General features: G+C 41.0%; 1 protein-coding gene across 3 annotated transcripts in view; it reads left to right on the top strand.

Annotated features, from left to right (window-relative positions):
• Nucleotides 1-18,944, top strand: part of ELK3 (ETS transcription factor ELK3) — a 77,805-nt gene extending 58,861 nt beyond the window's left edge. For 2 of the 3 annotated variants that reach the window (XM_021675597.2, XM_064376851.1), the window contains 2 exons: nucleotides 8,593-8,715; nucleotides 16,217-18,944. In XM_021675597.2, the coding sequence (XP_021531272.2) occupies nucleotides 8,593-8,715; nucleotides 16,217-16,315 (222 nt within the window). In that variant the 3' untranslated portion in view covers nucleotides 16,316-18,944. The remainder of the gene's footprint in view (nucleotides 1-8,592; nucleotides 8,716-16,216) is intronic. The other variant, XM_021675598.2, reaches the window with a different exon arrangement.
• The last annotated feature ends 6,831 nt before the right edge of the window (nucleotides 18,945-25,775 follow it).

Below are 25,775 nucleotides of genomic sequence, written 5' to 3'. Positions count from 1 at the left end.
GTCCCTCAAAACGCAGTCCTATGACTCACGTACCAAAGTCACTGTGTAAATTTGAAGGGAAGTTGCTTTTCCATCCTCAGACCAAGGGGCGCGCACGAGGCAGGGCTTGGTGTGTCGGCTCTAGTGGGGGGCTGGATTGGTTTCTTGCTTTTAGTGGCCTGCAGTGACCATAGGTGGAACACGCGCACTGGCTGACAAGGCAGAGCTCACCAGCATTCCCTAGGGAAAGTTGAGTGGGCCAGTTTACATTTCAGGAGGCACTTGGGCTTTATGAAATTTTTATGGCAGAATCTTCTCTGGGGGCACTTAGTAAGGAGCCATTTGTGTTCTGATAACAAGAAAATAGATGTCAACTCATACCATCATTGTATCTGTCAATGTGGATATGCGGTTGTCAGGTAGGTGATAAGGAACAAAGGGGCCACCCCAAACAGCTGCTTCGACGAAAGCAGCTCTGAGAAAGCCCCATCTGCAGCACTGGGGAGAGGAAAGCAAACTTGCAGAGCCAAAAAAGCCTTTGTTGTTATAAATTCCAAGGAGAAAGCAGCCTTTTCCTTTAAAGCAAATACTCAGATGCTCTTGTTCAGCTGACAGTTGCCGCGCAAAGGCATAGTAGGTGCTGGGAAACCATATTTCTGCTTCCCCTTGAAAAGTGGATGCAATTTTAGTGGCAGAGGTTAAAGGAATATTCGTTTTAGGTTCACAGACCTGGATTCAGTTCCTGGCTACACTGCTTCCTAGGAGTGGGACTGTGGCGGTTGCTCTCTGGGCCGGGTGCCACGTGTGGAAATGGATTACTGTAAGGATGAATGGGACCATGGCCAGGCTTCGTGAGCTGGCGACACCTGGTAGCATTGTTACCGCAGAGCGGCACCCGTCCCCTCTCTCTGTAATCTCATTGTAGTTGTCTTTGTTGTCACCAGCAGCAGCCTCGGCAGCATGATGGGCTCCCCACGTGCGCCAGGCACTGCTCCAGACACTTGACATGCATTGCCTTGTTTTTCATAGCAGCCCTGTGACGTGGATACCGGTTGAGCGTCCTGTTTCCAAAATGCTTGCAACCAGAAGCATTTCAGAGTTCAGATCTTTTCAGATTTAGGAATATTTGCATGATACTTGCCAGTTGAACATCCCACATCTGAAAAACCTGAAATCCAAAATGCTGCAGTGAGCATTTCCTTGGAGTATCATGTCAGGACTCAGAAAGTTTCAGATTCTGGATAATTTGGGATGCTCAACCTGTGCTATTGTTATCATCCCATTTCCCAGATGTGATAAATGAGGCACAGAGGTAAAGTAGTTTGTACAGGGTTCCACAGCTAATAGGTGGTAGAGGTGACTTTGGATCCAGTGTCTGCCTCCAGAATCCATGGGTTGAAATGAAATGCATTCCTGTTGCAAGAAGGCAGTGACCCTGATCACGATGGCCGTCCATGGAGCAGCTGGAAGCTTTGGGCCACATTCCCCTCCAGGCTTTCTCCGGACTGGATTGCGCCCAGGGTTTTCATGACAGCTCAAGCCTGTGAGCCAGTGGTGACATGGGCCACTGCAGAGGGGAGGGCCGGGGATCAGGATATAGGTCAGAGTGAGCACGTGTGCTCTTAAATCAGGCATCTTCCAATTAAGGCTGTCCAGTGACCAAGGGCTGCTGAGCAAATGGCTCAGAAACAGCAGCTCCTAAAAGTAGCTTAGGTAAGTTGAGAAGCAGGGCCAGGGTGGACGATCTGAGCTTCTCCTCCCCTGGCCTCCTGTGTGTTTACAACTCTCAGGGTGAGAAAGGTCTGAAGCCAGGCCAGGGCCAGCTCTGATTTAGGTGTTGGTGTCCCCTGGGAGCCTGGATCACCTTCTCAGAACAGAGTGAGGCAGATGCCAGCCCTGTCTCAGAGGAAATCAGCTCAGCCAGCCCTGTGGATGATGTGGATGGAAGGGTGGCTCCCCTTGGTGGGGCTGAGGACATGAGAGAGGGATCAAGGGTAGATGCCCAACGAATGGATGCAAAGGGCCAGGAGACAGAAGCCACTAGCATGGCCTGAAACCAGGTGGGAAGGCATAGGAAAGCCAGGATCTTTATAAGAGGACCTGTGCCTTAGGCAGTGAGGGTGCCTGATCCTCAGCCAAGCTGTGAAGGTGGGGCCATGATGGTTTAGTAGCAGGAAGCCCAGAAACGGTCCTGTGGGAGGGAGGCAAGGGGCAAGGTCTGGACTCAGGGCAGGAGAGTGGAAGTAAGGGACCTGGCTGAGAGGGTCTTCAAATCAAGGGACGGGGAGGGGCACCAGACAGTCCTCTAAACCATGCAGAACTCAGGGGGGTCACCAGCTACACTGGGAGATGGCAGAGGCTCGGAACTCAGACCCCACCTTGAACTTCCCTCACGTTCCTGGAGTGGGCTCTGCTCCTGGCATGGCCACGGGTGGCCAACAGGAAAGGAGAGAAGGGGCAGTGAGGAAGACACCAGAGGGGCAAATGGCCAGACACCATTCCTGTTCTTGTGAGTTTATAGGTTGCTGTCCAGCATATGGGGCAATATATAACATAGGGTTATAATTTAGGGTGCTGTGAAATTATGGAGGACCCTGAGAACTAGCTGAGGAATTTCGACTTGTTTCGATGGGAAATTAACAGCTCCTAGAGGCTGGGCGCAGTTGCTCACACCTGTAGTCCCAACACTTTGGGAGGCCAAGGCGGCGGATCGCTTGAGGTCAGGAGTTCAAGACCAGCCTGGCCAACATGGCAAAACCCCATCTCTACTAAAAATAAGAAAATTAGTTTGGCATGGTAGTGCACACCTGTAATCCCAGCTACTGAGGAGGCTGAGGCAGGAGAATCACTTGAACTTGGGAGGTGGAGGTTACAGTGAGCCAAGATTGTGCCACTACACCCCAACCTGGGTGACAGAGAGATTCTGTCTCAAAAATAAATAAATAAACAGCTGCTAGGGGTATAAGTGAAAAAAAAATTCTCATTAGAATCTACAACAAATAACTATTGAGTAATAACAGAGCCTTTAGAAAGGACACCAAAACTACAGTTGCTTGTTTGTATGACCTTGTGCATGCACACACATCATAGCCCTTGGCAAGAGTCAGACATGCAGCACGGAGAAGTGCCTTAGGAGCTGAAGGGCAAGATCGTTCAGTTCAGTTCCAGTACCCATCATGTGTAAGCTGCTGTGTTTGGAGCTGGGGCTACAAACATGGATAAAATAGTCTCTGATAGTTAGGAGCTCATAACTTACTTAAGTCACTTCATCTAGTATCTCAGATGCAATACAAAAGGAATACTAAGTTGAAAAAGGAATCCTAAGGAGGAAGGTATTAACTTTGCCAGAGATGGGGGAAGAATGTCCAGAGGGCTTCCTGGAGGGGGTGGCACCACTTGGGCAGGGTGTTGAAAGATCCGTCTGTGGCAGGATCTTTTTTCTAGTAGAATGGGAGAGGAAGGCGTTGTCTGCAGAGGAACAGCTTGAGGGAAGGCATAGACACTTGAAATAGCTTTGTGATTAGGGGAAGTATAGCAGTGGGAAGTATAGCAGTGGGAAGCACTGAAGGGGCATGACTGACGGTCTGAATTGTTTTAGGAATCACCCTGCTGGTGAGATTGGGAAGGGGGAAGGCTGGATCCAGGCAGGATGCTACTGTAATATTCCAGGCAAAAGACCACGAGTATCGAAGGTTGTATGGTGGGAGGGATCAGAGAGATGGATCTGAGACAGGGAATGCCATCAACAGGACTTGGTGACTGACTGGGTGGGAGGAGCAGGGAGAGCCAGAACTGAGTATGAGGAACATGGGAGGAAGAAGCTCCCTGGGAAAAGTCTAAACATCCAGTCAGGGCCATACTGAGTTTGAGAACCCTGCAGGACACTGGGGTGGAAAAGCCCAGTTGCATCTGGAGCGGGGAGAGTGTTTTGGGGCTGGAGAGGAAGTTAGGGAGTCGTCAACATGCTAGGGGGTGAAACCATGGGAACGGATGAGGTCACTTGCGGATAGGGCCTGTAGCCCAGGGAACTATGGGCTGGGCTGGTGGTCAGGGAAGTTCCGAGGGAGTGTTGAAGGGCTGGTGGGTTGGAATGCCTGGGCCTCCATGCATATGAGGAAAGCTCAGACACATAAACCAAGTACGAAGGTTCTGGGAGGGAAGTATCGAAGAAAAGAGTCAAACTCTGTAAAATATTTGAAGGGATTTATTCTGAGCCAAATATGAGTGACCATGACCTGTGACACAGCCCTCAGGAGGTCCTGAGAACATGTGCCCAAGGTGGTCGGGGTACAGCTTGGTTTTATATATTTTTAGGTAGGCATGAGATGTCAAATACATTTAAGAAATACATTGGTTTGGTTCAGAAAGGTGGGACAACTCAAAAGCGGGGGCTTCCAGGCTATAGGTAAATTTAAACATTTTCTGGTTGACAATTGGTTGAGTTTATCTGGAGACCTGGGATAAATGGAAAGGAATGTTCAGGTTAAGATAAAGAATAGTGAAGATCAAGTTTTACTGTGCAGAGGAATCTCTCAGACAGCAGACGAGAGAGAGAGAGAGAGAGAGAATAAGAGCAGGTTGTAAAATGTTTCTTACTGGACCCTGGCTCAGTTTATTTTCTCCTGGATCTGTAAGGGAAGGAAGGAAAACAAAGGGGAAAGCGGATTCTCTATAGAATGTGGATTTTTCCCACAAGAGACTTTATAGCACAATTTCAAAGTATGGCAAGGAAATATATTTTGACATTAAATATTTTTTCTTTGTCTCATAATGTTATGCCACAGTCAGATTGAAAAGTAAGTCACGATGTATAGGGTTCAATAAAAGCCATCTGATGAGAATTTATGGTTTGTAGGGCATGACTCCCTAGACCCCTAGGTAGGAATTTGGGCAAGATAAAAAATCAGAGCTTAGTCCTCAGAAGTTAGGGAGTGTATGAAACCAGCTTATGAGGAACCTGGAATTGTGGCTAAGGAGGACATCCCATCCTTTCTGAAACCGTGACTGAATGTTGAGTCAACTTAGTGTTTGAGGGTGGCTGATTTGGTGATGGGATATAGAATAAATGGGAAGGGTGACCGGAGGCAGGTGAACTGGCCTGGCAGCTGTCGTAGAATGCCATCTGTACGGTGATAGGGACTTGGATACAGCAGGAATGGAAATGAGGGATAAATAGGAGAGTGAGTTGTAGGGCACCTCCAGAGACTTTGTCCGGAGCTTGCGGTTAGGCGGAAGGCATTTTGCACGATAGGGACTGGGATGCGGGTGGTAGATGGGGCCATGAGTGCAGGGATTATGTCTTGTTTTATCCTCATCTGTGACACCTGAAACATAGTATGCACTCTTGGTCAGTATTTGTTGAGGCAGTGCATATGTGGTGGTACTGCTGACAGAAGGGGAGGTCTTAAGAAACACTGATGTGGAAAGGCGCTGGGCTTCATGAAGTTTGAGCATGGTGGGGGCATCTGAGTGGAGATGCCCAACAAGCGACAAGTCGGGGGGACCCAGCTAGAGCTGCAGATGGCTTCAGTTCATTGTTATTTAGGAACTGACTACTACAGGAGGAAGAAAGACAAGCAGATACCTTAAAGGCTATGCAAAGAGGTATAAGAAAAATGTGCCAATCACCATAGTGGGAGGCAGAACATGTTAAATGTTAAGGAAAAAAATGGTCACAGAGTGTTACAAAGATTCAGAAATAAGAAATCCCATCTGATTGAGGGGATCAGGAACGTGTCCTTTGAGGAGGTGGCATTTTGATGCAAAGAGGAAGGCAGGAGGAGGCAGAGGGCCAAGGGTGCCCAGGTGGGCACCTGATGCCAGCTCACCCTGGCGAGCTCAGATGTACAGGCTTTTTAGGAGACTCTATGAAGTGGAAGTAGAAGATGAACTGAGTGGGGAAAATGAAAAGGAGATCACAGGACGAGGGTCTTATCCTTTGCAAATGCATTGCCAGTGGCATCAGCCATAGGATCAGGAGCTCCTCATCTGCCATGCTTGTTAAAATGAGACCGTCTTTGGGGAAGGAAAGAAGACAGCGCTTTTTGCTGTGACTTCTTTAGCCCTTGGCCCTCAGGTTCAGCCCACCCTGCCTGACTCCAGGAGCATGTGAAGAGAGGCTGTGAAGACTCTCGCTGGCCCAGAGATAACCCAGGGCAGGCATTATAGAAACTTTCCTTAAAAAAGCAACCACATGGTTCTTTAAGGCCACAGTATTTTCAGGGAGAACTTCAGGGAGAGAAGGGAATGAAGTCATTTTACAGTGTTTATTTGCATATATTATAGAAGACATTTTGGACATATTAAAGATGAGAAACAGAAGGCTACTGTATTCTGAGTACATCCTGTATTCTTTAGAAACAAATGTGCAAACATCTCAAATCCAGACATAGTTTTAGACTAGAGAAGTAGATACTCTAGACCTTGTACATTGCTCAGAGGATTAGAAAGGAATGGGTATATGATGGCCATGGATGAGAGGAGGATAGCTGTGTTTTGTGGTTAGGAGATTGTCTGTAGGGCTTTGAGAGCCTTCATTGATGGATAAACTAGGAGGCCTTGAACACACTGGTTATTAAATGTTAATGTGACATACTGTGGTTGGAACTTTGTTCCAGAGTAACATGCAAATCTTAGTTTTCAGAACACCTGAGCTTATGGCCTTGAGCCTAACACAACTGAGTAGCCTTCAAGGCCAGGCTGACTCAGTTCAGTCTGTTTCAGAGGATTAAGTACTTTTCTGTATACAGATGAGAATTTCTCCCTCGCAAAGATGAAATACATTTATTAAGTATGTCATGTATACTTTCAGTTGATTACCAATCCATTTATTCATTCAAAAACATGTAGTAAGTACCTAGCCAGATAACCACCTCTGGCACTTGTTGAGCATTTCTATAGCCAGGCACATATAAAGAGCTTGCAACACATCAGCTTATTTAATCTTCCCAACAACCCTGTAATGTGGGCATTTTTATCCTTCCCATTTGACAGATAAGGAGACTGAGACAGAGAGAGGTTAGGTCGCTTGCCTGAGGTTACCTGGCTAGGAAGTCTTGGTTCTGAGATTGGAACCCTGGCAGAGCTCATGCTGAGCCGTTAATTTTTAACTGTTAGGCCAGATGGCCTGGCATGCTTGTGAAATTGCGACTAGAACAAATGGGAAGCTTATTCAAAACATGTATTTATTCTAGTAACCTCATAGGTCACTCAATATGTAGGAAATGCCATGGAACCAACGACTCAAATAATTTGGTATAAATGTGTTTACATTTCAGTAGCTTCACAGTTTGAGGAACTTTGGATGTTTGTCTCCATTCTGGTGAACAGAGCAGACCTTTCAATTTAGGTTTAAGCCAAATGCTGTTGGTAATTAATGAAGCTATGGAGGCCAATTCTAGGAAAAAATAACACTTCAGCATCCAGCATGATGCAATCTGAAAGGCTGGCGCCTTTGCTGTGGTTCTTCTTACACAAAGCACCTTATTGACATCACAAAACCACTGAGGGACTCCTTCTAGTCACCAAAGGTACAAAACCACCCTGGGCTGGGGAGTTCGTCTCCACTGAGAATAAAATCCATGCAGACTTAGCAGCTGGGCGGGTGTTCTTCGGCCCTCCAGCTGGCTTGTGGGCCAGGACTCCTGCTGCATGTGTGCAAGCAAATGCAGTCCTTGAAACTCTCCTGGGAAACCCAGGGTTTTGGCTTTACACTCAATCTGACAAGAAAGGGCCCTCCCTGCCCCCACCCAAACCACTGCCAGGGCAGTGAATTCTCATCATCCCCACATCCAGATGGAATCTGGAAAACTGGCTCAGAGCTTCTCAAGAGGCTGCTACAGGGTATTTTAGCAGCAAATCCTAAACCCTTAACAGCTGTTGATAGGGAGACCATTTAAAAACATGTGTTTGTAACCCAAGGAATAGCTGTCCACTGTAGAAAAACAGGAAATACAGATAAGAAGAATTAAAGCCCCTTTATGGAATCCCATTTGTTTGTATACTAATCCTTGTTTAATTTGGGAAGGGGAACAAGTTCAACAAATCATTCAGACAAAAGTTGATACAAACTTGAGTTTTCCACCAGAATATTTAGGGAAGGTAATGTGTCAATACCTTTTTCCTTTATGAAAGTGTTAATAAAATTAGCATTGAAGAAAATTAGCTGGGTGTGGTGGCTCATGCCTGTAATCCCAACACGTTGCCAGGGCAAGGAGGGCGGATCACTTGAGATTAGGAGTTCAAGACCAGCCTGGCCAACATGGTGAAACCCATTCTCTACTAAAAATACAAAAATTAGTCAGGTATGGTTGTGGGTGCCTATAATCCCAGCTACTCAGAAGGCTGAAGCAGGAGAATTGCTAAACCTGGGAGGTTATAGTGAACCAAGATCGCACCACTGCACTCCAGCCTGAGTGACAAAGTGAGACTGTCTCAAAAGAAAAGAAAATTAAACTGTTCACAACCCCACAGAAATAATGCTGCCAGTTTTCCTGAGACAGTAAAGTCCTTTCCTGGTCCATGCCTAGCCTAACTAACCCCTCTGCTGTTCTGTGGATCATAGCCCGAGTCAGGTTAACCTATATGAAGAAGTCTGTTTGCTTTATTTCCCAGACACCAAATGGATTGCTTCTGACTCCGAGTCCACTGCTCTCCAGCATACATTTCTGGAGCAGCCTTAGTCCAGTTGCTCCACTGAGTCCTGCCAGGCTGCAAGGGCCAAGCACGCTGTTCCAGGTGAGCGTTTGGAAATGAACTTTTGAACATTACACTTGTGAGGGATGTTTTTTTCTCCAAATCCTGCAGAGCTAATGGTGAGTTTTGCCTTATGTTTGGTTAAAATGTTAAATGTCCAAAGGAAGTTCATGTTAGTGGGGCTGCACGCCCTTCAGAGGCAGACATTTTCATTGAGGCAGAAATTGTGTACTCATGCCAGATACCCATAGGTTGAACAATTCATTCTTGAAGTGTTTTGCATATTTTCATTTGTGTATGAAAACAGGAAATTTATTAAAGGCAAAACGTAAAAAAATTATTCTTTAGGCCAGTATGATGGCTCACACCTATAATCCCAGCACTTTGGGAGGCCGAGGGTGGGAGGACTGTTTGAGCCCAAGAGTTCCAGACCAGCCTGGGCAACACAGCGAGACCCCATCTCTATTTAAAATAAAATGAAAATAAAAATTATTCTTTATAAAAGCTCACAGAATACTTTAAAATATTAATCCTCCTAGTTAATGGACCAACTCACTTGACATAAAGTGAAAATAAAAATAGTGAACAATTCCCCATACAGGGATAGAAAAAATTACTTGCATCATTTTATGAATCATCATTAAGTTACCCTTGTTCTATAATGAAAAATGAGAATCCAGGACATTTGCTTAAAAAGTAATGAAGACTTAGCTGCTTTATCTTACAGAATGCTCCATACTAGGCAAGCACATTCATTTATTCATTCACACACTAGTGTCCTGCAGGACCATCACTTGCTATCATAGAGAAATCAGTATTTCCTCCTTGAGATCCAAAGATCATTACTCACTGACTGAGGTGTTACTGTTTGAATATGTGAGTATAGGTGGAAAGGTTCCTAGGGACAAGACTGAAGAAAAGGTGGACTCAGTGCAAATTCCCTCTTTCCCTAATTCTAGCTTTTTTCATTCTTCCTGTCTGTATCCTGTGTCCCACAGTGTGGCTTACCCCAACTTAGTTGCAGCTCTCTGGTTACCACTGTATCTAGCACATAACACTTTGTTGTATGATTGCCTGTTGATCTGGCAATCTTTCCCACTAAACTATGGGCCCTAGAGACCAGAATGGAATCCTGTTGACTGTGGTGTCCTCTCATCTGGCACATGGCTTGGTACACAAGTGAGGCTCAGTAATTATTGAATGTCTAAATGAATTCACAAAGAGAAGTCTGAGAAAGGCAAGTTAATAGCAAGTCTTCACGATCATCTGAGCTGGTCATTTTGGTTGTCAAGGTTAATGTTTGCTGAGTACCTCCTCTGTGCCAGGAGCTGTACATGCTGGGATTTAGGGTCTCTTTAGAAGGGTGGAGCTTAAGAGGTTTTGATTGCCATCTTGCTGCTTTGGTTTCCTAGTGGGGTTGGGTAGGGTGTTATGATGTGACTATATCCTTGAGTAACTGGGTTTCTATATCTTTCCCAGCCCTTATTCCCATCACAAGAAATTGAGCTAAGGTCTTGTTGATTTTTAACACTTTCAGCTCAGGCGCAAGGAAAACAGAAACTAGAAATAGTGAGCAAAAAGCAATGAGCAAATGTATTAAAAAGTTTAAAATTAAGAACACTAATCTTTTGGTGGGGAGATAACCCCTTATTTCCTGAAAGTCTCAAGATTAGAGCAATAGAATTCTAATAGAATAAAAAGAAATTGTTTGGTTACAGTCAACTCCATGGCAGCAGGGACTGTGATACTACTCTAATCCTAGAATCTAACACAGCTTCTGTAGAGTTCAGTAGGTATTTGTGAATAAGTGGCCTCTCATTTCTCTCCTTACTGGGAATTCTGCCACCTGATCGGTGCAGGCCTTGGCAGCCTCTTAGGAAAGCAAATGGAGCACTATTGGCTGGGGTCTCTTTGGGATCCCTTGCCTTAGATACTTTTTCCAGCCCAACATTCCCAACAGTAAATGATGGTTTATGTCTACAGTGATTCTACACATTATCAGGATCTCTGGGAGTTGGGATACGTGCATATTCTCTTTTCTTGTCATGACTGTAGATCAATGGTTCTCAAAGTTAGCATGCAAAAGAATCTCCTAGAGGGTATGTTAAAATGAAGATTGCAGGCCCCAACTCCCAGAGTTTCTGATTCAGTAGGTCTAGGATAGGGCCAGATAAAAACTTTTTTTTTTTTTTTTTGAGAGAGAGTCTGTTGCCCAGGCTGGTATGCAGTGGTGTGATGTCACCTCACTGCAACTTCCACTTCTGGGTTCAAGTGTTTCTCCCATTTCGGCCTCCCAAGTAGCTAGGACTATGGGCGTATACCACTATGCCCAGTTAATTTTAGTATTTTTAGTAGAGATAGAGTTTTGCCATGTTGTTCAGGCTGGTCCCAAACCCCTGACCTCAAGTGATCTGTCTGCCTTGGTCTCCCAAATTGCAGGGATTACAGGTGTGAGCCACCAGGATACCTGGCCCAAAAATATTTTTTTCATGTTCCAAGTGATACTACCCAGACTAGGAACCAATTTGAAAAGCAGTGCAGACCAGAGGTTCCTAATTTACATTTAGAATTCTGCATCAGAAATTACTGAATTTAAAGGCTACTTGCTTAGAGTTTTAATTTCACCAAGTGGACCTGTTCTCTTTCCTGAAGCCATTCAGAATACAACCCTGAAAAAAAAAAAAAAAGAAAAGAAAAAAAGGCAACCTGGTATTCTGGATGGCTGACAGGTTATATGGCCTTGGGCCCTTTTTTTGTGGTTGGATCCATGAGACTAAGGAAAAAAATGTTTTGCCTTTTAAAATATTGTTACTCTGGTGGCTCATGCCTGTAATGCAAACACTTTGGAAGCCAAGGCGGGCAGATCACCTGAGGTCGGGAGTTCAAGACCAGCCTGACCAACATGGTGAAACCCCATCTTAAAAAAAAAGAATTTAAAAAATTACTGTTACTCTTTGAAAAGAGCAATTGAGTGTGGCAAAAGTTGAATAGCAGTTTTGAGAACGGTAAACAAAATACGGTATATGAATACTACTGATTTTTAAAATGACCTTACTATTGATAGATATTCAGAATTCAGATTACTATCAGCAGTGTCTCTTACTTATTTTAAGAACTTTTTTTGGTTTTTTAAAATTTTTTACATTTAGAGAAGGGGGTCTCGTTATGTTGTCCAGGCTGGTCTTGAACTCCTAGGTTCAAGCAGTCCTCCACTTCAGCCTCTGGGGTAGCTGGGACTACAGGCATACTACCACGCTGGTCAACATCCCTTTTAAACTTATGGAAATAATTTTCTTTCAAAATGACAACAAATCTCTTTCATGTGTACTATAGATGTAATAGAAGAAGAAAAAAATAGACTTGGCTTATACATTTTAAGTGATACTGGCAAATTTCTTATTATCTTGATTGGAAACGTGGATCAAAATCCTTGGGGTAACAGCTGAAGAGCTGAAGCGTTTTTGTACAAAAGAACCCCTAATATTATTATAGCAGGTTATAGCAGATATTAAAGAATTCTAAGAAAGGGGAGAGAAGACACCTTTCTAGAAGAGGTATGCTTTAACAATTGAGAAATGTTTAGGTAAGGAGAGGGGCACCAAAGATTGTGCTAAATGTAAATAACCTTGATTTATAAATAAAGTAAATTCAGTTTTTCTTGGACAGTTTAGTATTTTCTTGTCTAAGGATGTCTGTTCCTTGACTTGAAATAGATTTTGTTCCAATTTGGAATATACTTAGTAGGGTATGTCTGTCTTGACCCAAGTTAGAGCTAATTAAGTTTTCAAGTAAGAACGTGTGCTGGGGCCGGGTGCGGTGGCTCACGCCTGTAATCCCAGCACTTTGGGAGGCCGAGGCGGGTGGATCATGAGGTCAAGAGATCGAGACCATCCTGGTCAACAAGGTAAAACTCCGTCTCTACTATAAATACAATTAGCTGGGCATGGTGGCACGCGCCTGTAGTCCCAGCTACTCGGGAGGCTGAGGCAGGAGAATTGCTTGAACCCAGGAGGCGGAGGTTGCAGTGAGCCAAGATCGCCCCATTGCACTCCAGCCTGGGTAAAAAGAGCGAAACTCTGTCTCAAAAAAAAAAGAAAGAACGTGTGCTGTAATTTTTAGTTCAGCGAATCTAACCCAGCAAATAATTGCAGTGCTCTGTGACAAGGGCTGTAGGGACAGAAAATGTGAATAAAATGCTGCAGAAATGAGGGGTAGAGGCGCTCCTTCCAGCTGTAGACCGAACAGGCTCCAAGGAAGCAGTGGCGCCTGAGCTGGGAGGAGGGGACAGGATTTCGATAGAGTGGGGCACATGTAGAGGAATAGAGCCAAATGACTGGGACATGAAAGTGTGATAGGAGATAAGGTCAGAAAAGCAGCTGTGGGCCTTGAATATATGCTTAGGAGTTTCTCCCTTTATCTGTTAAATGTTTAGGCTTTTTAAGCTGGAGGTAGGAGGATGCGATCTGTTTTAGAGAGAGAAAAATCATTGATATTAGTGTGGAGGAAGAACTGAAGAGAAAGTGGAAGGAACAGGAAGAAGAGGTAATTATTATTGTTATTTTTTAAGACAGGCTTGCTCTGTTGCCCAAGCTGGAAATGGAGTGCAGTGGCACAATCACGGCTCACTGCAACCTCTGCCTTCTGGGCTCAAGTGATCCTCCCACCTCAGCCTCTCAAGTAGCTGAGACTACAGGCACATGCCACCATGCCCTGCTAATTTTTAAAATTCTTTTTGTAGAATCCACATCTCACTGTGTTGCTCAGACTAGTTTTGAACTTCTGGGCTCAAGGAGTCCTCTCACCTTAGCCTCCCAAAGGGCTAGGATTACAGGTGTGAACCACCATACCTGGACAGAGGAAATGATGATACTACAAAAATTAAAGGGAGAATCATCTTTTAGATTAGAACAGTGGACACAGGATGTAATTAGAAGACATTTCAGAGGTAAGCTCAAGAGAGCCAGACTTTGAGATGGGTCTGAGAAGTAGGTAGTGAAAATTAGGAAGAGGCAAAGATTACTAAGTGATTAACATACTGGAAATGCATAACTATAGTTAATACCAGGCACGGTGGTTCATGCCTGTAATCTCCCAGCACTTTGTGAGGCTGATGTGGGTGGATCACTGGAGCCCAAGAGTTCGAGACCATCAGGGACAACATAGCAAGACCCTGTCTCTACAAAAAAAATACAAAAGTTGGCCAAGTGTGTTGGCGTGTACCTGTGGTCCAAAGTACTAGGAAGCTGAGGTGGGAGCACTGCTTGAGTCCTGGAGATTGAGGCTGCAGTGAGCCATGATCATGCCACTGCACTCAAATCTGGGCGACAGAGCGAGCCTGTCTGAAAAAATAATAATAGTTAACGTTTATTGATGGCTTACTGTGTGAAAGACATTGTTCTTAGCACTTTTGGTGGCTTCTCGTTTAATACTCCCACTAATTCTATTTTAAAGATAAGAAACTAAGGCACAGGGATATTGCCCAATTTATTCAAGGTAACACACTAGTAAGTGGTGGAGCCCTGACTCAAATTTATGTGTGTGGTCCCAACCATTTTCACTGACTTGGAGTGAGCAATGGAAGAAGAGCAGGTTTTGTGGGGAAGAGGCATTGGTTGGAGATGTCTAAAATGGAACTGGTTGTCAAGTCCAAGCATGGTACTGGAGAAAAGACGCTGGGGACAAAAGTTTGGGAAATGTTGCAGTTTAAAAAAGGGACTGTAGTGGGAGCAGAGCCTAATAAAGATGACTAAAAAATATGTCAAAGCCAGGCTAATCAAGAGAAATCCATTGAGTATATAGAAATAACAAGGGCAGAAATCAGTAATTTATTTTGCAAAACAGATTAACGATACCAAAGCTGATTCTCTTGAAAACACCGATAAGGTAGACCAAAGAGAGAGAAGATGCAAATGAAAAGAATGAAAATGCAGGCCGGGCACAGTGGCTTAGACTTGCAATCCCAGCACTTTGGTTGGTCGAGGTGAGAGTTTGAGACCAGCCTGGGCAACATGGTGAAACCTCATCTTTACCAAAAATACAAAAATTAGCTGGGCATGGTGGCGTCCACCTATAGTCCCAGCTACTTGGGAGGCTGAAGTGGGAGGATGGCTTGAGCCTGGGAGGTGGAGGTTTCAGTGAGGCCAATATTGCGTTACTGCACTCCAGCCTGGGTGACAGAGTCAGACCCTATCTCAAAATAGATGAGATAAATAAAAGAATGAAAATTTAAAATCTGCTCATCTACCAGTGTTTAACTCTTAACTCAATGGGAAGAGTGTTTAGGAGCATGGACCTTAAACAAGAGTATAAACTGAATGTACACAGATTTGATAATGCAGTTGAAGTGGATAAAACTCTAGAAAAAATTAAAATTTCAAAGTTCCAGAAAAGAAACAAAAACCTTGAATATGCCAATAACCATTAAAGAAATTGAAACAGTAATTAAAGATACCCCCTAACTCCTACCAAAAGAAAAAGTTGGTCAATGTGGTACAGAAATTTTTCAGTTTAAAACTTGGCTGTGTTGCTTATTAGCTGTGACCTTTAGCCAACAGAACTTAATTTGAAATGTTTTCTCATCTGGAAATTGGCAAAACTAAACTTAGGTTACAGCTCCTAGGTAGGATATGAAATGACAAGCCTTGATAAACTCTTAAGGCACTAGACGTAAGTTACTGAAATAGTTTGAAAATTGTAAAAACATAATTTACTTAAATATAAGTATTTGTTGTACTTCCAACATGTGCCAGGCTCTTAATTTGATATTTGGCGCTTAAGTTTAATATTTAACTTACCTGGACTAAATAGGAATTAAGCTAGAAAAGACAGCTCTCGAGATCTTTTTGACACATCATCCTAGACAATGAAAATCTGGTTCCAAGTAGACACATATTAAAAGGCCTTCTTCAGTTGGGATTGCAACTAAAATATCCAACCTGAAACTCATTATCAGAGCATATACTGTCATCCAACTATTTATCATCTTAGTTATCAACAATACAGAAATGTTACTCTTTGTCACTTATGAGTGATCTAAGTGTGACTTTTAATTAGAAAGAATACTTTCTTAGCTCCAAAATAATCTATTCTAAAATCTTTTAAGATTAAATACATTTCTTATTTTAGAAGAATAAATGCTGCAAGAATCATCTTTGTAGTACCCTGAAAAACTGATGGCAAATTGCTACAGTATTAGAAATTACTGACTCACATGTAAAGAGTCTATGGCTTTTAAAACATTCTTAATATTTATAGCATATCAGCATCCTGAGTAGCTTAGAACTAGATGCTTTGGCAACATATAAATTACATATTTTTTCCTAGTAGCCTATGCATATAGAATAACTAGGCCTTATTTCTGGGCCTTATCCTTTGTTTGCTCTATGTAATCTTGATCTCATTGTCATCGTCCAGTTAAATACACTGGCAACTAATCTCCGTCACAGGGGTGATGAAAGAAGTGGACTGTCTGGGAATGTGAAGAACCTAAGTTCTTCCCAATGGATTTGCAATAATGATTTTGAAAATCTTTTGTCCCCTACAGTTCCCCACACTGCTTAACGGCCACATGCCAGTGCCAATCCCCAGTCTGGACAGAGCTGCTTCTCCAGTACTTCTTTCTTCCAACTCTCAGAAATCCTGATGACGTCTGGCCACAATTAAGGACTCATTAACTGATAAACAAATTTGTCCCCATGGGCTAGTTTACCTGTGTCATGAGAAGGACATTGTGAAACTGTTAATTTGGTTTGCACTTTTCATAACAAGGATAGTCTAGATTTATGTTAGCATTTAAAAAACTGTTTTTTTATATATTCAAGTATATATGAAAATCTGTTTTGCATTAAGTGAATTTTAATGTTTTTGTTTTTATATCCTTTTAGTCTTAAGTGTTGAACACTGTTGACAGTGAATAACTTTTCTTAATGGTTTTCAGTATAACAACAACTAATAAGGATGTGAAGCTTTTTTTCTCTTTAATTCTGCGTATGCTAAACTGTGTGCTTATATAGACTATAACCAGCTGTGCCTTCCTTTGCATTTAGCTTTATGTAAATGATATTTTTTTAGTATTAAGAGGAAATGTTTGAAAGATGAAAATTACTATCAAACAAACAGCTCTCTAGTAGAATTTCATTATTTTTCACCAGTGGGCAATATGAAAGCATAGTCATATCACATTTTTGTTTTTACTTTGAATTGTATAAGAATTGCCTTGGAACCTCTTTTGAACTGAAACTCAGTAAATGTCCAAGTAATGTTTTTATAATAAACTAAGCCATATTTAGACAATAAAAATTGATAAAAGAAAATATGTTCTAAAGTGCATTTTTAAAAGAAGAATGAACTTTGAAAGGCTAGCCTCCTTAGCTGTTTACAATATCTTTTAAATGTCTCCCAGACAAAAATCTGAGATGATGGAAAAGCTACATCAAGTTCTTGCTGTTCCAGGCCCGAGAATATCTCCTAGGTTAGCATATTCTTATTTCAAAAAATAATTGTTTTTCTCCATTTTCCCTAGAGAATCCTGACCATCTGATATATTCACTGTGTCAGTATGAGTTGGGGTTCCTCTAAATCCTTGCAACTGTAATTATTAGCATTTAAAAATCTAATGCTTTGGAAGAGGCTCACAGAATGGTGCTGAATCCAAACAACTTTTAGAAACAATTTTGTAACACTAGGTATCCTCATCAATATAGATAGTCACAATTTTTGATGGATCCCAAACTTGCTGTAATACAAATAGAGAACTGGAGGTTGCTTGAGGAAATTGAGAGAGGATACACTGCTTTATATACTACTAAAGTTATGGGGAGAATGAAGGAAATCTTGACAGAAGAAAAATTCTACAGGAACCTCATCATTGTGGAACTGAACTGATAACAACTTGGAACACTCCAGTAAATTCTTTTGTGTAATGTGGTTTGGAGCAGTGATAATACAGACATATTTTCTGTTCCATCAGAAAATCAGCAGGCACCAGTCCAAAGGTACCACACCTGTACATGAAGAAGGAACGTTCTAATACAAGAGAACTGAAAAGCACCCAAAGCTTTAAATTCAAGATTAACTATAATCCTTAACTACAAGTGATAAAAACTAACTTGAAATGTGACTAAATAACTGACCCAAACTGGGCATTAAGTGGCAAGATTATGAAAAAGGATTAAAAAAATGAAGTTTGTGAAAACATTTCTTGAATTTTCAGAAAAAATCTAGAATATTGCTACAATACTTAGAAATTCTGGGGTTTTTCAACTGGAATTGAGCATCTCTGTGGGGATAGGCCCTTAAGGGATAAAAATCCAAACACTCTAATATGCCTCCTTGACTGTAAAGTAATTGTAGTGATTCCAAAATCCAAGAATAGACACTATTCCCCCCTCACCCCACCCCTGCCATAGACTAAGGATAATTCTGTACCTGAATAAAAGGAGCTGACCCAGGGAACTGATAATTACCAAACATAAAATGATAGTGCTAGAAGGGGCCTTTGAGAATGCTTCCCACCACCTGTTTGCAGCTCAAGACAGGTGCACATCAGAAGCTGAGAGTTGCCTAAGGCCGCACAGCCCACTGAAGGTAGAACAATGATTGTTCAGTCCAATTGTTTCCTCTATGCCTAGCTGTAAGTAATAACTGGTTCAAAACTACCTGTTAGCAAAACAAACGAAAAACCACATAAAGACAGAGGATTTAGAATTTTGTTGTCAGATAACACATTCAAAATGCATGATTCTTAGAGAAACTAAAGGAAGTTAATGTGCAAAAATCTCAACCAAAAATACTATTTTTAGCATACTTGTTTATATAAATGATGATTGGAAATATTTAAATGCCTACAGATCTGATTCTTATTTTCTTTTCCTTTGGAAACTGGGATTAATGTATACTCTACATCCATTTATTAGAAATGGAAAAAATACAATTTTTGATGAATGAAAATACTTCTGTAACACAAATAGAGAACTGGAGGAACTGAAGTATGACTTGTATAGTTCTGCCTCATTCTGTGTGTGCGTGTGTTTTAGCAGAAGTATTTTACTCAGAAAATAGGTTTCAAAGAATATTGACTTTCTTTTCCTTTTTATGTCTGCTTAATCAGTGTTAAACTGCCATGGGAAAAGTTTTATAGAACTATATAACCTGAATGTTGGTCTCTTTGTACACATTTTTTCTATGACTGCAAATCTTCATTCACTTTCATACATGTATCATTTTTACTGTCATATTATTTTTGTTCAATAAAAACTTTGTGATAAAAGGTGTTTAGAGGCAACTGGACTGGCTTACTTCCATTTGCTTGGGATGACCCAAACCACTTTTTCATATTACAAGTTGGAAAATGAGTCTTGTCACCTACCCTTAAATATAGCACATCCAAAAAAAGAAAAGAAGAAATGTAATTATTGAGGTTCATTTGTGGGAGAATGGAATGGGATTGAAAAGTAGACCCCTGATCTTTTAAATAAGTTCTATCAGTTGCTCTGTATTGAGAAGCTGGAAGTGAGAAGGTAGGGAAAAATCAAATTACCATTTATTCTTTTAGCCATTTTGTTGATTCAGGGGAATGTGAACTGCTAGGCTTGGTGATAAAAGTTACTATTTCTCTTGGTCTCACTTCCAGGCTGACCTGGCTCTGGTTTTCATAGGTAAATTCAAATCAGTCTCCACTCTGGGTTTGCTATAAGGAGACTGGTGTGAGGGGAGAGGAGGGAAGGCAAGGAGAAACAGCGGATTCATGCAGTCCCCGAACAACACGTTCAGTATCACTAGTGTGCCAAAAGACCACAGATAACTCATAGCTGCATATGGTATAACACAGGTGGTGGTAGGAAATCATTTGCTTACTGAAGAAACATTTAAAAATCAACTATGTTCCCGGTGCCATCTTAGAAATGGAGGATGACAACCTGATCCCTGTTCTTAAAAAGGTAATAGATTTTCTTGGTTCTGTTTACACATAAGAATTCAACCAGCCAAGTGCGACGGCTCATGCTTGTAATCCCAGCACTTCAGGAGGCCGAGGTGAGTGGATCACCTGAAGTCAGGAGTTCAAGACCAGCCTGCCCAACATGGAAAAACTCCATCTCTACTAAAAGTACAAAAATTAGCTGGGTGTGGTGGTGGGTGCCTGTAATCTCAGCTACTGGGGAGGCTGAGGCAGGAGAATCGCTTGAACCTGGGAGGTGGAGGTTGCAGTGAGCCGAGATCACTGAACTCCAGCAAAACTCTGACTCAAAAAAAAAAAAAAATAATAACCAAATCAGTTTTATAAAATGCCCTTTTATGCTTATATATTCACAGGGGTCTGCCGCCCCCCGCCCCCCGCCCCTTCATGTTACCTGGGATTACATGGCCTTGCCTAAAGGATTGGCACTGAAGGATACACTGGGTTTAGTTACCCTCTCCAAGATGAGTCAGGTCTCTCAAACACATTTTTATTTCATTGCTGGATGACATAATTTCAGTTAATGGTAGCAACAATTCGTAAGGTTGCTATCATGCCAGGCACTGTTCTAAGCATGTTACATGGATTACTTTACTCAGTTTTCCTAATAACCCTATGAGGGAAGTACTATCATATACCATTTCACAGACAGGAAATTGAAGCCTAGAGTGGTTAAAGAACTGGCTCAAGGTCACAGAATTGGCCAGATTTCAAACTGAGCATTTTGAATGAGGGGCAATGATCTTAATCTACAGGACTTCTAAAGAATGTAAATTAGCAATTTACATCTTCACTTAGAACAGTATTGAGTGCATACAGACCTTTCAGACATGTTTGCTCTATCATTGTTTGCTGGGAGAGCAGATTTTCAGTCACTGAGAAGCTGGCTGTACCTAGACTTCTCTAGTATTGACTTTATTCCTAGACCCACTCCCTAGTGGTGTGTGTGTGTGTGAACAGCTTTATTAGAGGTTAGTTCTTAAGATTTTAAAGACACATGTTTTAGCCAGCTAGGAAGAAAACATTTCTATCACCAATTTTTGATGGCTACATCTGTCTTTGGTTCACTCAGAGAGGAAAGACAAATCCAAGTTAATATTACATAACTGACAAAATATTTTTTAGAATTACTCAATTTCTTAATGCATGTGTGCCTTAATTTGATCAGCAACTCCTGTTCCCCTAAAATGTATCATGTAATGGGATAAATAAGTGAGCAAGACACAATCTCTTTTCCTTCATGGAGCTTGTGGACTAGTCAGGGAAAATAACGTGTGATTAAGTGTTGCAGAGTGAAGTATGAGAATGCCATTGGGAAGGAAGAGAGTTAAGCAGCAGAGCACATAACCCAGTCTGTAGTGGGGTGTGTAGGGCAGAGAAGGCTTTCTGGAAGAAAAAATTAAATTGATAATGAGTAAGAGGAACAAAGAGAAGAGGGATGGAAGAGCAAGCAGAGGAAAGAGGATGTTTCACGATAAGGTGAGGTGTGAGGAACTCAAAACATTAGTATGGCTGGATTTACCCTCACTGAGAACAAAGCCTCATCATCATATGAGATAGTAATATAGATACCAGTAACAACAGAGTCAAAATTGAAAAGGGAGGAGGGGGGCTTCTAGATTCCTGAGGAGTAATGATGCAGTGATTAGCTATGATTCTGTAGAAGAGCAAGATGGCAGGATGGGGCCCTCCAAAATAACCTTTTTCAGTGTTTCTGGAATAACAGTGCATGATCATCATCCAGAGATAAGCTACACAGCCTGTTATAGCACCATGTCACCCATTCACTTGACAACCTCAGCAGCACACATATATGACGAAGAAAGTAAGATGAAGATGATGATTAAGACTATTTTAACTGCTAGAATGTGGAACTACTGTCAGTATAGCTGGAGAGTGGCAGTTTCAGCTAGCACTGTTCTAGGAAAGACAAGAGTCCCAAGGGAGTCTTGTGTATGTCCCAAGTCTGTATTCACTAAAATTCCAGACCTCAACCAGAGCCCAATGGAGCCATCCTTTTGTAAACACACGAGAATGCTGGCAGAGGCTAAGTTTCCCTTACCCTCTGAAAAGTGCTTGCATATCATCCAGAGGGTCACCAGCTACATCTTCATGGTCATCTTTATGATCCAGCCCAGGTGTCTCTGTATCACTACTGCAGCAGGGCTAAGGTGGAAGAGAGCAGCAAGAGCAGCCATCAGGATTCCTATTCCAGCCTCTGTCTTTCTCTCCCTGTCCCCCTCTCACAGATGCACACCTGCACACCTAGCTTTAGTTTACAATCTTTGAAGTGCTAATCTTTCAAAAATGGGTTTTCAAATTAGTGGAATTTTCTCACTTCTCTTAGGGGGAACCCATGAATGAAAAATCCTCCCCATCATCACAGATTGAAATTATACATTCTCTTCTAATCAAAGTAGCTTTATATTCAGTGGCTTGGTCACCTTCTTTCTGTTTGAGTCTAACAGAACCTTGGTGACTTTAGTGTTTTTTCTGGGTCAGTGAAGGAAACTGATTATTGTAATAACTTCAGCCGGGAATGATGACAGCTGAGGGAAACTCCTGCCTATCTGACTAAACCCAAAATCTGAATTTAAGATTAGAAAATAGTTTCAGGCTGAGCGTGGTGGCTCACATCTGTAATCCCAGCACTTTAGGAGGCAGAGGCAGGTGGATCACCTGAAGTCAGGAGTTCAAGATCAGCCTGGCCAACATAGTGAAACCCCGTCTGTATTAAAAATACAAGAATCAGCCGGGTGTGGTGACATGCGGCTATAATCCCAGCTACTCAAGAGGCTGATACAGGAGAATTGCTTGAATCCAGGAGGCGGAGGTTGCAACATGCCAAGATTGCGCCACTGTACTCTAGCCTAGGTGACAGAGCAAAATGCAATCTGAAAAAAAAAAAGAATAGAAAATAAAAGAAAAGAAAAGAAACAATAGTTTCAACTTTACACTAAACAAGAGGGAAAAATGTTGTACCTTTCTCTTGGGTCTAAAGCAATGTATTAAAAACTTTGGAAATTTCAAGTTTGGAACATAGAAAAGTATGCCAATTCTTCAGCAGCCTGCTTGAGGGCTTGTGTTAACACTTTTAAAATTCAGCTGCAGAATACAAAACCAACACACAAAAATTACTTGTCAATCAAAAAGAATCAATGTAAGAATCTAGATTAGAATATTTAAAAAATAAAACCACTGACATTATAAAAAAAACAACGGGATTTACATTTGGGGATAAATCTTTTAAAATGATATGAAATGAAAATAAAAATATATAGGCAAATGAAGAAGAACATGAAAATGGTATACTACAACAACAACAACAACAAAACAGCTAAATACAAGGCACTATGGAAGAACTGAAGAACAAAAAGCAAGTAAGACATACAGAAAACAGCTAAATGACAGAACTCATTCCTTATCAGTAATTATTTTAAATGTAAATGTTGTAAAGTCTCCAATTAATGGGCACAGATGGGTAGGGTGGATTTAAAAAATGATCTGTCAATATGCTATCTACAAGAGACTCACTTTAAAAACACAGACACTGTCATTTTACTTTGAAGAGGCTGAAATAAAAGAATGGAAAAAGATATTCCATACAAACAGTAACCAAAAGAGATATGGGGTGGCCATATTTTTGTCAGATAAAATAGACTCAAGTATTTAAAAAAAAGTTACAGGAGACAAAGGACATTATATATTGCTAAAAGGTTCAATCCATCAAGATAGGTAACGATTATAAACACATATGCACCCAGTAACAGAGCCCCCAAATATATGAAGCATACACTCACAGAACTGAAAGGAGAAATATAACAATCCTAGATATCAATACTCCCACCTCAACAATGTACGAAAGACCCAGACAGATTAGGAAAGAAAGGAACTGAACACTATAAACCAATTAGACCCAACAGACACATACTAAACACTCTACCCAACATCATTTTTCATAGAATGAGACATACTTTCTCAAGTACACATGAAGCATTCTCTAGAACAGACCATATATTATATAGGCCACAAAACAAGTCTTAATAAATTTTAAAAAATGAAATCATACAAACTATCTTCTCTAACCATAATGGAATGAAATTAGAAATCAATAACAGAAATAAAAAGGATTATAAGACACTAATGAAAAAGTTTATGCCAGCAAACTGGATATAACAAATTAAAAGGACAAATTCCTAGAAACACACAAACTACCAAAATTGACAAGAAAAAATTAAAAACCTGAATTATATATAACAAGTAAGGAGACTGTATCATTAATCAAAACCTCTGAACAAAGGAAAGCCAGGACCAGATCACTTCACTGGTGAATTAATACCAACATTTAAGAATTAACACCAATCCTCAAACTATTCCAAAGAACTGAAGAGGAGAGAATACTTCTAACTCATTCTCTTAAGCCAGCATTACCCTGATACCAAATCCAGACAAAAACACTATAAAAAAAGAAAAACTACAGGTCAAATACCTTACAAATACAGGCAAAAAAAAAAAAATCCTCAAAAATATATTAGCAAACTGAATTCAGCAGCATATTAGAATTACATACCATAACCAAGTGGGATTTATCCAAGGCATGCATATGAAAATCAATATAATATACATCAACAGAATATATAAAACAATATGATCATCTTAATTGATGGAGAAAAAGCATTTGAAGAAAATCCAATATTCTCAAGATAAAAATACTCAAACTAGGAATAGAAGGAAACTTCCTTAACACGTTAAAGGCCATACATAGAAAGACACAGCTAATAGCATACTCAATGATGAAAGACTGAAAGCTTTTCCCCTAAGACCAAAACAAGACAAGGACACTCTCCTTCATCACTTCATAGTACTGGAAGTCCTAGACACAGCAATTAGGCAAGAGAAAGAAATAAACAGCATCCAAATTAAAAAGGAAGAAGTAAAACTATCATTCCTTGCAGGTAACAAGATCTTATGTGTAAAAAACCCTAAAGACTCCACAGAAAGCCTGTTAGCACTAATAATCAAATTTAGCAAAGCTGCAGAATATAAAACCAACACACAAAAATTACTTGTATTTCTATACACTAGCAATGAAAAAAAACTAAAAAGAAATTAAGAAAATAATTCCATCTACAATAACATCAAAAATAATAAGATGCTTAGGAATAAATTTAATTAAAAAGGCAAAAGACTTGTATACGGAAAACTACAAAATTTTGCTGAAATTAAAGATGACCTAACTAAATGGAAAGACATCTTGTGTTCATGGATTGGAAGATTTAATACTGTTAAATTATAATAAAAAAGTGATATATAGATTCTAATTTAATTCAATCCCTCTATAATAATCCCAATGGTGTTTTGTTTTGTTGTTGTAGAAATAGAAAATTCCATGCTAAAATTCATATGGAATTTCAAGAGACTGAATAGCTACAACAATCTTGAAAAAGAATAAAGTTGGAAGACTCACATTTCCTGATTTCAAAACGTTCTAAAGACAGTCATCAAAAATTGTGCTACAACTCTTATAGCTAGACATACAGGCTAATGGAATAAAACTGAAGGCCCACAAATAAACTTCACATCTATGGTCAACCAACTTCTGACAAAAGTGCTGAGACCATTCAATGGGGGAAAGGACAGTCTTTTCAACAAATGGTGCTGGAAAAAAACTGATATTCACATGCAAAAGAATGAAGTTGGACCCTTACTTTATACCACGTATAAAAATTTAAATGGACCAATGCTCTAAATATGAGAGCTAAAAATATAATAAACTCTTAAAGGAAAATATAAGAGCAAATATTTATGACCTTTGAAACCTGACTACTTTCTTAAATATGACACCAAAAGCACAGGCAACAAAAAAAGAGATAAACTAGATGTTGTTAAATTAAAAACTTTTGGCAGCGCAGTAGCTCATGCCTGTAATCCCAGTACTTTTAGAAGCTGAAGCAGTTGGATCACGAGGTCAGGAATTTGAGAACGGCCTGGCCAACATAGTGAAACCCCGTCTCTACTACAACTACAAAAATTAGCCAGGCGTGGTGGTGGTACCTGCCTGTAATCCCAGCTACTCGGGAGGCTGAGGCAGGAGAATCACTTGAACCCAGGAGGCAGAGGTTGCTGTGAGCCAAGATCACACCATTGC

This window comes from Aotus nancymaae, unplaced genomic scaffold, assembly GCF_030222135.1.
Source record: "Aotus nancymaae isolate 86718 unplaced genomic scaffold, 86718_ANA_hifiasm-v0.15.2.pri h1tg000016l, whole genome shotgun sequence".
NCBI lineage: Eukaryota > Metazoa > Chordata > Mammalia > Primates > Aotidae > Aotus > Aotus nancymaae.
Note: the sequence above shows the minus strand (reverse complement) of the source record. Positions and strands in the feature narration are given on the sequence as shown.